General features: G+C 44.4%; 2 protein-coding genes and 1 long non-coding RNA gene across 4 annotated transcripts; all 3 read right to left on the minus strand.

Moving 5' to 3' along the window:
- Window positions 1-110: 110 nt before the first annotated feature.
- Window positions 111-3,473, minus strand: LOC118121239. 2 transcript variants are annotated; one of them, XR_004698302.2, is made up of 4 exons: window positions 3,338-3,473; window positions 3,098-3,203; window positions 1,067-1,439; window positions 111-972 (listed from the first exon to the last, which is right to left on the minus strand). It is a non-coding gene; the product is annotated as an uncharacterized LOC118121239 (long non-coding RNA). The 2 variants fall into 2 exon arrangements; XR_004698301.2 differs by having other exon boundaries at window positions 3,098-3,182; window positions 3,257-3,473.
- A 3,468-nt stretch (window positions 3,474-6,941) lies between these two features.
- On the minus strand, window positions 6,942-9,002 carry LOC118117631 (fibroblast growth factor-binding protein 1-like). Its single transcript, XM_035170024.2, has 2 exons — window positions 8,959-9,002; window positions 6,942-8,757 (listed from the first exon to the last, which is right to left on the minus strand). Exon 2 carries the CDS (start codon window positions 8,723-8,725, stop codon window positions 8,036-8,038), a length of 690 nt encoding a protein of 229 aa, XP_035025915.2. The 5' UTR covers window positions 8,726-8,757; window positions 8,959-9,002; the 3' UTR covers window positions 6,942-8,035.
- Window positions 9,003-10,876: 1,874 nt separating this feature from the next.
- On the minus strand, window positions 10,877-13,148 carry fgfbp2b (fibroblast growth factor binding protein 2b). Its single transcript, XM_035180106.2, has 2 exons — window positions 11,436-13,148; window positions 10,877-11,238 (listed from the first exon to the last, which is right to left on the minus strand). The coding sequence occupies exon 1, from the start codon at window positions 12,310-12,312 to the stop codon at window positions 11,455-11,457; it is 858 nt and encodes a 285-aa protein (XP_035035997.1). The 5' UTR covers window positions 12,313-13,148; the 3' UTR covers window positions 10,877-11,238; window positions 11,436-11,454.
- Window positions 13,149-13,983: the final 835 nt, after the last annotated feature.

A 13,983-nucleotide genomic window follows, 5' to 3' on the forward strand; every position in this document is an offset into this window, starting at 1 on the left:
GTTTTATTTCAACATTTATTGATTGAATTCTAAGAGAATAATTCATGGATCTTGATTTAAGAACAAAAAACAACCATATTTAGGGGATTTATATTTATGAGTGTGCAATTTGGTGCAGATCCACACAAAAATTTGGATCCAGTGATTTTCAAAGTGGTTTCATGAGGAGACCGTTGGGCCTTGGATGGAGATACGTGTTCCTCTTAGTGCCATTCTAGTTTTACTTTATGGGTATTTCTACTTCTACTATTAAATTTCTACTTTTAAAGCTGTTATTCCTTCTTCCTTCACTCTTTCAGATCTTGTATTCAACATCTGGAATTTTTTAAAACTTGAGTAACTTTTCACACATGGTGGAAAACATGTTAAATTTATGGACACATTAGATTTTATTTAAAATGTCACATATAAGCTCTGTGCTTTGAATTTATGGTATAATATTGTTTCACTAGATGCAGGATAATAAAACTCATGAAGCCATAACGTGAGAAAGTGAAAGTCATAAACACTTAATATGAGCACGTGAAACATCAAAAACCATCGTTTTTTTTCACCCAAATCACAAAAGTCCTTGCACAGGTTTAATTAATCCAGTTTTTGATGGTTTCTGGTTCTTGAGATTGATTCAATCTTTCCACTACAATGAGGAAAATGAAAGGAATTTCACTTGCGGTGCTCACAGCCGTGATGAACTACATTTAAATCTCCCAGAAAATAACCCCCATGACTTGGCACCACCAGGAGCTGGTTGTTAATTTGGGTGAAATCCTTTAAATGCTTGAAGATCATAGATGGAACAGACGCCTCCATCACTGCTGGCAACATCACGTCTATGGAGTTTTCACCACTGCATGTTCAGCAGATGATCTACTCATGAAGAGGCCTCGTAAAGAGGATATGAGTGTCACTGTCCTGCCCTTTGATTTTATTTCACCTGTACAGATGGTTGTTTAGAGGAACGTGACTTTGTACCTGCAGAAGAGCATTAAAAACTTCTGTCAGTGAGAGGATTTTAAATTCCTTGTGTGTGTCTGTGTGTTTAAAGGAGCATGGAGGGGGGGGTCACCTCAGGTCCTGCTACCCTATCCTCTGTTATCCTTTTCCCGGTGACGGCCGCCGTCGATTGTTGCCACAGAGACGAGCAGCCAATAACAAGGTCTGAACAGCAGGGTGTGGGGCTCAGGCCACCTCGAGCCACAGGAGGAACAATGGCGTCGACTCCTCCCCCCCCCCGCTGCCTCGCGTGTTTCTGGGTGTGGGCGTCGGTGGGTGGGTCTGTGTTGGCTGTGTCATCTTTGTAGGTCACATCTGAAGCAGTCACTGGAGCGTTGTGTTGTGTTTGGATGTGTTTTCCCGTCCGGCTCCTCCTCCCGTTCATCACACAAGTTCAAGTTCAAGTTGACTCTGGTGAAAAGTTGGTTTTCCGGGGGCGGCAGCTCCTGTTACACACGGACGACAAATTAGAATCTTAAATGAAACTTAATGCTGCGTCATTTTCACTGCAATTGTCTGAACTTGCAACAAAACAGAAGCTGCTCAAACTTGTCAAACACTGATACGATCGTCCTGCATGTAGCTGCCAAGGCTTTTAAACTGTCAATCAGAAACAATTACGTGAATAATCCATTAGTTAATTAACAGAAAATTAACCTTCAGCTACTTTAACCAATTATTTTTTCAACCAAAAGGGAAATTCTCAGATTTGAGGATTTATTTCTTTTCTTTTCCCACACAGATGAAGTGAACTGAACATCTTTTGGATTTTGACACAAACTATAAAGAGCCCTGGGCTGTGGGAATGGAAACCACACTGCAGACTCCACAACTGATCAATTGATTAATAGATTCATCAACAAAACTGTTAAATTACGAGAATAATTGTAACTTTCATGACACTGTGTTACCACACCATCGCTCTAATTGTTATGGAAGTTTTCTGGAAGCTGGTGAAAGGAAAACTCAGGCAGCGGCTGATGTCTTATGCAGAAGAGTTTAACGTAGACTTGATGCATCAAGGAGACCAGAAGTTGAAGTTGGTGCCTCTCTGTCTCGAGCATCTGAGTTAGATATGAAAGTGTAGACGCTACAATGTACTGTTATTCGGCCCTTTATCTATAACCTGATCTACTGCATAGAGAGAGATATAGTGGCACAGTAATGTGTGAGGATGGTCCAAAAATTCCTCAACCATAATGTCACAGGGGAGCCATTTACAGCAGAGAGTCCCAGCTCAGGGGTCTGGGGCCATTCTTTAGTCGGTCACACAGAAAACCTGAAAGGTCACGAGATGATGAACGGAAGAGAAAAGATGAAAGAACAAACTCCTTCTACACAAGTTTCAATATGCTCACACTGAAGTATGTGCAGTAAAATACAGGCTGGAAAACTGCTGAGGGTTTTCATAAAATGTTCAATTAAAAATAAAAAACAGGGTTGTTGGAAATAGTTTTTGTAGTTTTTGTGTCATCCTGCTAACAATTAAACAAACAAACAGACACGGGTGAAAAATTAATTGCTGGATCTGCTCCTTTGTCTGTATCAGAATTTAATGAGTTCTTTCTTGGCTCACGTCCTACACTTCCACCAAGTTACAATAAAATCCGTTCAGGGTAAAAACATGACCTCCTTGGCAGAGGGAACAATACAGAGACCTTATATTCTTATGTTGGTTCTTATATTCTGCAGCAAAACACATTCTCTCTCTCATCCTGTTCCAGATCTAGTAAATCCAATTTAATGTACCATTAAAGTCGTGAACTCTCAGAGCTTATCGGTGAAGAATGTCTTCAACCAAACAAAGCATTCGGGCTCAGAAACCTGTTTGCACCTGCTTGTTTAATCACTGAAACTCCTCCGCACACACGGGCCGATGTGGATCTGCCGTTTTGTGAGATCGTGCTTTTACCTGCAAACCTCAAAGGGCTTTAAAAAAGGAGTTATTTTAATACTTTGAGCCGAGGAGTCACAGGCTGCTGCTGCTTCCACGGCGGGTTCCGGGTGTGAAGACGCCACCTTCCTCACCGAGGGAAAGGAACAAGACGAGGCACGCACCGAGATGAGGAAAGGAAAAGGACACACACACCTAAACATTACTCACATGGGATCAGGCCACATAAACGGGTTCTCAGACATCATGAACTGCGTGCATCTCACACCCGCTGTTCCACCGGGACGCCACAGAACTGTTTGAGAGAAAACTGTTTCTGTAACAGGGACATTTGAGAGAGTTAATGATGAATGGACAGTGTTTACATACCGTCTGTATTGATAAGCGTGAAAAGGGAGACAGGCAGGTGGTGCGGTAACAAAACACGCAGAAGATAAATGTCTCGACAACCTGGTAAATGAGTGGAGACAGACGGGCGGTTCACACAATGTGAGCTGATCAGGGAAGGAGAGGCAGGTGAGCAGGTGGGTGAGACTGGGAGTCCGAGGACATCTGGTGGACGGGTGGAGGCAGGAGATCGAGTCAAACCAGCCAAAAGGAACAAGGCTGAGACAGGAATCCGTTCATCCATCCATCTATTCATTATCTATACCGCTCATTCTTTCATGGGTAGCGGGGGCCTCCGTGCTGGCGACATCTAGTGGCCGGAGGCATCACGTTTTCAAGTTGTTCGTCCCTCCCAGCCTTGTGAACACGATAGCTTAAGATCGCCTCGAGGGAATTTCCTCAAATTGGAGACAAATATTCAGTTGGACTCAAAGAAGAACTGATCCGATTTTAGTGGACGTGGGTAAAAAGGTCAAGGTCACTGTGACCCCATGTTCTTGTGAATGTGATGTATGAGGAAGATTTTATTACATCAGGAATAAACTCTTCTTTGACTTGAGAACGTGGTTTTTAAGGACATCTTGAGGAAATTTGTCACAAATGTTCACTTAGACTCACGGATAAGATTTGAGTGGGCAAAGGTCAAAGGTTTTTGGCCTCTCGAACATGATATCTCAAGTGTGTCTTTAGGGAATTTGTTAAACTTTTGACCAGTTGTCCCTTGGACTCCAAGGTGGGCTGCTTAGATTTCAATGGTCAAAGGTCAAAGGTCACAGTGAGCTCATAAATCTGGGAAAAAGATGAATGTAGACTGAAACTGCACTGGTTGGCGGAGGCATTGTGTTGAGTGCTACATCTGCCTCTGTTAGAAACTAGGAAATTATGAATCTACATCTGATCTGTTTATTTTGTGCAGAGTGACTAACCTCGCTTATTCATCTATTCTGTAAATACTATAAGTCCCTGTTTGGCTGTGGTCTTTGTGTGTGGAGGAAAACACGCAAAGACCAGTGACGTGTGACCTTTATCTGCCATGAATCACTGTGCATACTTGTGTAGACGAAAGTGTGCGGTGGTAAAAGATAAATATCAGAGCACAGCGTTGGCACTGCCCGCGAGCAAATTCCAGTGTAAACACTTAGTAATGATAGAGCGACACACACACACACACACACACACACACACACACACACACACACACACACACACACACACACACACACACACACACACACACACACCCTCCTGTCATGAGCAAACATGTTACTATTGCTACAATCCAGCATTTGTTGTGTGTTTATCACACCTGAAGATCTGTTGCTGTGTGTGATTGATTGTATTACAGGCAGGAAGCCACCCATAGACCACGCCCACTCCCATGTTAAACGCTCACTGTGGCTAGGAGGTTGTGTTTCCTCTTTACCTCCACCAAGGAGGTTATGTTTTCACCCTTATCTGTTTGTTCAGCAGGATCACGTGAAAACAACTTTGATTTCCACCAAACTCAATGCAGGGACGAAGATTTTTCATCTGCAATGAAGATTTAATATTCAAATATCTGAATCTTCTTCATCATTGTCCATGTAGGTGGTTTATATATAAGTTTGAGAGATTTACTGAATTTTTTTTTCTCACATAGCATCTCGACTGATTCAAAGGTCTTTTAAGCAATTCACACAATCTTCAGATGTAAGTTCACAACTTGTCAAAGCTCAGTATAAAGCTCTGCAGCAACAAAACAAACTTTGTGCTTCTACTTCGTTGACAAACTTCCAAAGAGGAAGTGAGTCTATGAATGTTGTTGCCATGACGATCAGCACTACTCAGTCAGATTAACCAAAAGATCTGACGAAGAAGATATTATTGAGATTACAGGTTCCACATGCAGACAGACAGACGTTTGTGGAATTAGAAGGTCGATTTTGGTATGAATGCAGATAAGGGGGACGGAGATCCAGGATTTTTCTTTTTCACTTGACTTGAGGCGGAATTCATGTAAATCTTTCCCTTCTGGAACAAATTTTCCAGATTATTCCATCACCACATGAACACACAATAAGTATCAGCTACAAACGTCACTGTTTGAAGAGCAGTGGGGGTTTAAAGCCAAACCAGAATCTGATTAACGGCCCTGCAGTCCTTCCACTCTCCATCCAAACTCATCCTCCAGCAGTCGTCCTGACGGTGGCTCTTCTTTTGATCCAAACCTGCTGGAGGCAAGAGATTTTAAAAAAAGGCACCACACGTGATGAGTCACTTTGGAGAGGAGGTGGTCGATCCTCGCAGCGCAGACCTTTGGAGGGTATCCTCATTTCCTTCTTCAACCTTTGACCTTTGAGTAACTGCTTCCTCCCTGAGTGTGTGGTGGTGCCGGAATGTGTCCTTGAGCTCTGGAGAAGGAGTCAGTAAAACAATATGTCCACAAAAAATCCCCTTTGTGCCATCAAAGAGAGCGGACTTCCTTTAAAAGAGGGATATCAGTCTCCGGTTGGCTTTTTAAGTGTCTGTGTGACGGGACAAAGAGCAGCGGGTCAGAGGTGACGAAACAGGAAAACATAAAAATCCACATCTGGGGTTGCACTTGTTCGGGGATTACACACACAGACACACACAGACACACACATGCACACACAGCTGGATCATAGCAGCCTCTACCTCCAAGGTTGCTGTATAGAATTGGCTCTTAATGCAGCTGGCTGCTGTCACTGAGAAAGTAATTAGAGTTTGCTGCAGGAAACGGGAGGAACAAGGCTGATATGTGGACATTATGTACAATCGCTCCGTCCTGAGTGTGTGGTGCTGTAACCTGTCAGCGGTGGGAGGGAGGCCACAGCCGGAGAGAGGAAACATGGAACAGGGTCTGACATGATTTGTCTTTTCTGTAAACTGTTTACTCTACAAAACTTCTCAAACGTATCCGAGTCTCGTTTTCCCAGAACAAGTTAAAAAAACCATGACAAATGATCTAATGATGTAACCTCGGGTCCATATAGAAAGAAGCAGACATAAGGAACATACCGTACACGAGAACATTCCTGTGGTTCATGCTGTCCTTTCTTTATGTAAGTGATGAAGATGAGGCTGTGCAAATAGGGTTCTCAAGTTCCAAAGTGGAAATCGTTTCCATCATTTCTAATCACAATTCTCCCTCTTTTTAAAATGTTCTTACTCTGCAGCTCAACAGGGAAACGCTGAACCATGAACAACATTTTGATTTGTCTGACTCAGACTTAACTTTAGATAAAGTTTGGAAATCTTTTTGCTCATTTAGGCACCGGTCAGATTATGGGTTTAAGACGGACTTGAAAAATTGTAAAATCATTTCAGAGAAATTTCATTTTTCATTCTTTTCATTTCAAAGTCTCTTTTTTTCATTAAAAACCTTAAAGTTAACAGTTTGGGCTTTGAACATTTTACTACTTTTTCTAATGGTATTTTAAGGGTGTGTTTAAACAGTGCGAGTCCTGAGGAGGAGGAAATCTCAATTCGCTTTTTGGACTCACAGACGTATAGTTTTGTTCCAGACAGACAAGGTGAAGCTGATTTCTGCACTGAAAAGAAGAATCTTTACAAGAACTTGATTTGTTTTTGTTTTGGTAACAATTTATCTTTAGAAAATATACATTTTTATGGCTCAATAAAAGAAAAACAACGATTAAAAAAAGGGTTGGTTTGTTTTCAGTGTATATTTTCACATTGACAATCCAGATGCATGTGTTTATACAACAATGAAAAGTCACATCTTGTTCAAGGCCACACAAATAGAAGATATTTATTTGTGTTATATAAATACAGTGGTGTCTGATTGATAAATTTGACCAGAGGTAGAAGAAAGTACCACTCGACTACAATCATCAATCTTCAGTTATGCGTCATAATACATAGGTTCTATACTCCAATAAAAAAATACCACACTGTAAAAAAATACTCTATTACAAGTACAAAGAAGATCACAGTGTACAAAGCAGACATCATGTGTCACGTTCAACATTCAAAACTTTGACAATATAATTTTTTGACTCCATAAACAAATAAACCATGAAGTTAGCGTCAGTGAAGATGTCGAATGTATATTTGAAAGATGTGTGAAGCTGTGATGTGTCTGTATGAAACTAATAATACAGAATACATTCAAAAAGTTCCTCACAGATTAATCCACATCCAGATTATGGGAAATCGTTCATTCTGTGTTGACTCTTAAGGACATTTCCCCATTAAACAATGACCTTGTCAGGACCAGTAGACCTCATGGAAACCAACGCTCAGTCCTAATGAGGCAAAACCTCATTTGACCGAGCTACTGGTTAAGTTAAGTGGTAGTTAAGGTGAACTGTGGTTAGCTTTGAATTGGTCATGGATACATTTCTTTGGGTGTAGCTGTCCACAATGAATGGAAGTCAATGCAAAGTCCTACTGAAGTTTTGTACCGGTGTGTGTGTTTTGACATTTTTAAATTAAAAAATACAATGAAATGACTGAGGTAAAAGTACAGAGGATTTAAAGTACAAGTATTTCATGTACTTTAGTGTTGGGAGGTCTAATCTGAAAATGTGTCATATTTAATAACCTCATTACATGTTGTAGATGGTTTTAATCTGAGCTGTCAGACACTTGGTGGTGGATCAACCTGAAATGTAACTGAGCAGTTTAAAGTAATGTAACGCTGAAATACTCAAGTAACGTGGGTCTGCAAGTTCCTTTGTTCTCACAGTACCTGAGTAACTCACTACATTTCGTGGTATAATGAGAACTTGAGCTCAGCTAACAGTCGTCAGTCTGCACCATGGAGAAGAAGAAGGAGCAAACACTGGCCCACGAGCTGCTGCAGTACTGCTCAGCCGTCTTCTGGTGCCTGGTGCAGTCTTGTCCGGTGGAGGTGGTGGTGGAGGTGGTTGAGGTGGTGCGGGGCCGAGGTGCGGCGGTGGTCTTCGGGTCTCCTCCCTGAGAGGATGCCACCGAGCTGGAGCGGTCCAGCTTGAAGTGCGCGTCCCGGGGCGCGCGCTTGCACATGCCGGCCCTCACCAGTGAGCGCTGGTCCTTGCACACTTTGCCCTGGAGCCTCTTGAACGCGCGGGCCACCTGCTTCCAGAAGCCCTTGGGGTCGGAGAGGTACCCCGGGCAGCTCTGAGGTTTACCGTCGTATTTACACTCCATGGCGGTGGTGCCGCCTGTGACGCGCGCCTCCGGGTTCTCACATTTCACCGACAGCCTCACCGCCTGCCCCAAGTCTCTCGCCCCCCACGTGCACTGCGTCTTATCCTTCAGCGTGAACTTCCCCCGGCCGGTCGCTGCCCCCTTGTCGTGCCCGCTCCTCTGCCCTCTGCCCGCGGGTGGGTTCACGGGCTTGTCCGCTCCACGGGTCTTGTTGCGCGCACCGGAGCACAGAGTGACCTGGTGCCCGAGGAAGGCCAACAGCATCCAGGGAGCGAGGGTCCTCAACAGCAGCAGCATGCCGTCTTTTAAAAGATTGATAAGTATAATACCTGGGAAGACACAGGGTGGTGATAAGAGACACGGTGTAGAGTCTGAAATGAGTTACAGGTTTATTTATCCAAACCTTTACGCACATAGAAATGTGTAATTAAAAGAGCTCTAAATCCAAACACTGCTCAGAAAAGTAATGATAAGTAAAACTATTATACACTATACAAACTGAAAAGCCTCATATACTGAGTCCAACTCACCGAAAATGACAAGCGTTTCTGTGCGTAAAGCTTCCTCCTGTGGCCGCCTGTTGTCCCGCACATGGCTTTAATACAACAGAGATGCTGCGACACGCCCACCATTCCCGCCCCAGAACACACACACACACACACACACACACACACACACACACACACACACACACACACACACACACACACACACACACACACACACACACATACCTCCTCTCAGATCCATTGACAAAAAGCTTGGCAGAGGAAGGCGAGCGTGTTTGTTTTGTCCTGACCTGACTTGTTCAAACTGAACTCCGCCTTCATCAGGAGCTCAGCCTCAGATCAAAGAGACGAGAAACTACAACTGATGGATCTGTGTGTCTTCACAGGGTGGTGTGTGTGTGTGTGTGTGTGTGTGTGTGTGTGTGTGTGTGTGTGTGAGAGAGTTTATTCTAAAGACCTTTAACAAGACAGATTACCACATTTTAACCCAAGCTCACAGCACCACACACATGCAGTCAACTCCACATTCATTCTCGGATGTTGGATCCAGACGATTGTGTTTACAACATCTCTAAATAAACAAATAAACATGTGTGTGTGTGTGTGTGTGTGTGTGTGTGTGGGGACAAAAGTTAATCCCCACATGATTAATCATTACATTTTATGGTATTTATTTAAGGTTTAGTCCATCTATTGAATATAAGACAATGAAATGTCGTAATTGGCAAAAAAACCCACCTGTGTGTTTGTGTGTGTGTGTGTGTGTGACAGAGATGGAGGGAGAGAGAAAGAGAAATATACATTTTTACTGGATGGTTCCTCTCTGCTCAGCAGCACCACCCTGTGGTTTCCAGTGGTAAACTGCACTAAATGATACAGACTGATGTGATGGATCCTGTGACCGACCACAGGAAACACAATGTGTCTAAATAGGCCTGTTCTGGTATTTTTAGCTTCTTTTAATTAGTTAAATATGTTAATTTTTTAAGAATAAAACTGACAGAAATCTTATTTTATTATTTGTGTTGTAGCACTGAAGCAGAGTTTTATAACACAGCTCGAGATGCTGAGCTCAGTGTCCATGAATTTCTGGAGCTGTCACAGAAATGTATGTTTAATTAAGCTATGGCTGAATGCATGAGAATGTCTTTTTTTTTTTTTTTTTACAGTAAATGCTTTTTACATCTTCTCATGCACAATTACTGGAGCATTTAGACATCAGCTCCATAAAGTGACTCTTCTATTTAAACATATAGTCCTTCCACCGTCCATTTTATTTCCTCTAAAGTAGTTGTAATGCTTTAAAATAAAAGTTTCCTACATTTCTGACTTTTGAATCCAACGGAAATATTAAACCCAGTTTTGCATGTATTTCTTATGACTTTAGCGTGTTATCAAACCAAAAATATTGTGCATACTTGTTTACACATTTTGTTGCATCTTTGGAAACTTTCAACTCACCGATCCATCTTGAATTGTAATTTTGTGGATCCTAATATTTAATACATCACATCAAGAATTAAAGAAGTGGCTGCGCAGTGAGTAAAAGTGATTGGTCTCTTCCTTCCTCACCTACACTGTGTGTGTTTGTGTATGTGAGTGAGTGTTAACTACACCAGAGCTGCAGCCGCGCTCTGGCCTCGACCTGCACACAGACCCCCGTCTGTTCCTGCACACACTGGCTCTTAAGACCGGACCCGTCAGCTCATACAAAGAAGTGTTTAGCTCAGCTCAGGCGCCTCCTGCGAACCGAGCTGTATTATCTTTACTGCCGTCTGTGCTGCATGTTAACACCAGACGTGTTGTCACAGCCGGCGATGAAGCAGAAACAAGGACTTCTTTGAATGAGCGAGTGTGGAGGGGGGGAAAAAAGTAATTGCAGCTCAGAGGAAGAAGCACAAATGAACGACACAGGAGAAGAAGGAGAAGTCACCACTTTCACTTTATTCTCTTTACCTTCACATTTTCTTTCCTGGAGTAATAAATGTTATTCAAAACATCTGAGCATGCGATAAGAGGAGGGAACTTTACATCATATACAAACAGAATCACACGCCTGTCGTAGTTTCCCTCTGCCTTGCTGTGAGTGTTTTACAGATCTAAGCAGTCATCTGTTAACCGTGCTAACCGTGCACAGGTGCAGGTTGGGTGATGTGAGCTCGGCCTGTGCGATGCTGCGTGCGGAGAATGGGGAGTGGGGCCTCACAAGGCCACGAGATGACGAGGCTCCCGCTCAGATCCTGGAGTGGTCAAATGTAGACGGGAGGAGTTCTGACCGGATCTGACGCTGGTGAATCCAACCTGGAACAACAAGAAATGGAGGATTTGTTAAATCAATTCAAGGTAAATACAGTTTGGGCAGTTTTCTGGCTTTACAGCTTTTCATCAATGCACCAAAACCACCTCTCTTGTCTTTCTAACCCTTTTTTAATCTGACTTTTTAAACTCTGTCACTTCTGTCTTTCCTCTTCTCCTTCATTGTTTTTTCCGTCACTCACCTTCATCTGCAGAATGGTCTCAGTTCTGGAACCAGCCGATGAAGTAGCTGCAGACGCCGTGGAAGCTCTTCCAGCAGTACTCGTTAGCAATACGGGAGGCCTTGGAGTCGGTCTGCTCTATGGGACGAGTAGTGGTCTTCGCAGGCTTGGGGGCAGCTTTCTTGGTCTGGGGGGCCTTGCCTGGCTGGGGCTTGCCGGGCTGCTGGGGCTGGGGCTTGACAGGCTTAGGAGTGGCGACGGGCTTGACCTGGGCGGGCTTGACCTGGGCGGGCACCACCGGTTTGCGCTGCTCCTGCACGGGCTTGGAGGGCTTGGGGGTGGCAGGCTTGGGGGTGGCGGGCTTGGAGGCAGCGGGTTTGGGCCAGGAGCTCATGAAGGTCATCTGGGCCTCGTCTGGGTATTTCTTGCACATCTGTGGGCGGTAGACCTTGGGTCCCTGGCAGGCATTGCTCAGCTTCCTCATCTCCCACATGAACTGGGTGAAGTAGTGGCGGGGGTTGAGGTTGTAGGCGCGGCACAGGTTGGGTTTCCCCTGGAAGTCGCAGTAGTAGGAGCGTGCCGGGGTCTGGCCCTGGCTGGGACCTTTGCAGGAGACGCGCAGGCGAGTATAGTCCCCAGCTCCGGACACTACCATGGTACAGGAGTCCTTGGTCTTGGTGGTGAATCTGATGGGCTCATCCCAGATGCTTCGCTGCTGCTGCTGCTGCTGTTGCTGTTGCTGCTGCTGCGGCTGCTGTTGCAGCTGTTGCTGCTGCTGCTGCTGCTGCTGCTGCTGCTGCTGTGGCTTGCTGTCATTGCTGATGTTGTTGGTCTGAGCATATGACAAACAAACGGTCACTGCAAGAACCAGCAGCATCACTCCCATCCTGGCTCTCATGGTGCGTTAGGTGTGTCGGTGATGAAGGAATGGACGAGGGTAAGGGTGGATGTGTCCGCACAGAAGCTTGGAGGAAGTCTGTAAGGTTAGTAGGCATCGGAGTGTGACTTTATAAGGCCTGGGCTCACAAAGAAGGTATTATTCAGGTGAGCTGAGGGACCCAGACTCCTCCTTCTGCACTGACCCCCCCCTTCTCAAACACACACAGAGCGACTACATGTGGCTTGTGTGGTACGTTCAAAACTTAAAAAGTGATGGATGGAAGGAGGGGGAGAACATAAACTGGAGAAGGAAGAAGGTCAGCGGGTCTGTGGGACCTGGAGGGGGGAGGGTGGGGGACTAACAAGCCTGAAGGAGGCTACACACATGAAGCCAAACGTTATGAAAAAAGACTGGGCAAGACATTATATAATGTCACATAGGAGGTTCTTTGACTGCTGGCGACTGGGAGAAGAGGGGGAAGGAGCCAGGGGCCCAGAGCCAAAAGTGCAGCCTGGATTTTGTTTGCTGAAGAGTTAAAAGTTGATCTGTGACCCTGTAAAAATAAAATCCTCATCGTGTCCGTCTAAAGATGCAACGTTTGTGTTGTCGCTGTGTCACCGTCAAAGCTACAGTCGATCGCTGTGCAGCCAAACTTTGCCCAAACCATAGACTGTATTTAAAGATGGGACGACCATCAGAACCATAAGAATTAAAGAACTAAATCAATGTCACATCCACTAACATGGAGGAGGCAGGATTTAAAACCTATAACTGTAACTATCCACCAGGGGGAGAGTGAGACTCTTCACTTTTTGGAGCTGTACGAAACGATCTGAAGAGAAACAAGAGTGAAGCGTCTCAATCTCCCCCTGGTGGTTGATTACAGTATATACAGTCTATGGTTTGGACAAAGTTTGGCTGCACAGCAATCGTGTGTGTGCGTCCACAGAACCACCCGGAGGCTTAGAAAGCTCGTGGGGGAGAAGTCTTCTCCGGGAGCTGCATCATGGATGACTGACGTTTCCAGCGCTAACCGAGGCTCTTTCCCGTCATTTGTGTCGTTAGCATTGCCCAGTGCGAGTGGCACATATTTTGCATATATTCTCGTCTTTGCATTGGCTTTGTATGTGATCTCATTGTTTTGCGTTTGGTGTGCACGCTCCGTAAATCGGGGATTTCTGGCACTAACAATATCTCCCACTTGGTGAAAGCAATTGAAGACTTGTTAAAAAACTGAAAACTCATCAACACTGTGGTGAAATCGTCACCGTCAACAGATTCCTGGACGTCACTGCTCCTGGACAAGAAACATTCCCTCAATGAGCCGTAAAACCACATTATTTTTACTTTTATTTTTATCATTACACGTTATTTATGAAGTTAGGTTTTTCCTCAGATTAAACCATGGGCTGTATATAAAGATTGGAGAAATGACAGCTCCCCAAAACTGAAGCCAAAGCTTCTCAATTGCCCCCTGGTGGCTGGCTGCAGTGAAGGTCATAAAACCGGCCTCCTCCATGTTAGCAGATGGGACATGGGCCAAACTAAAAAGCCGAAATACACGGTAATACACGGTTTTAATTAGTTATTTGATGCGATAAAAAGGAGGACTCTGTCGAACTCATGCATCTTATGGGACCTTGATGCTGGGGCTCCACCCCCTCCGATCGCTACTGCGCAGACTCTGAT

This window comes from Hippoglossus stenolepis, chromosome 2 (assembly GCF_022539355.2).
Source record: "Hippoglossus stenolepis isolate QCI-W04-F060 chromosome 2, HSTE1.2, whole genome shotgun sequence".
NCBI lineage: Eukaryota > Metazoa > Chordata > Actinopteri > Pleuronectiformes > Pleuronectidae > Hippoglossus > Hippoglossus stenolepis.

Coding starts and splice junctions, on each gene's coding strand:
- LOC118117631 (XM_035170024.2), bottom strand. CDS start 8,725: ATGCTGCTGCTGTTGAGGACCCTCGCTCCCTGGATGCTGTTGGCCTTC.
- fgfbp2b (XM_035180106.2), bottom strand. CDS start 12,312: ATGAGAGCCAGGATGGGAGTGATGCTGCTGGTTCTTGCAGTGACCGTT.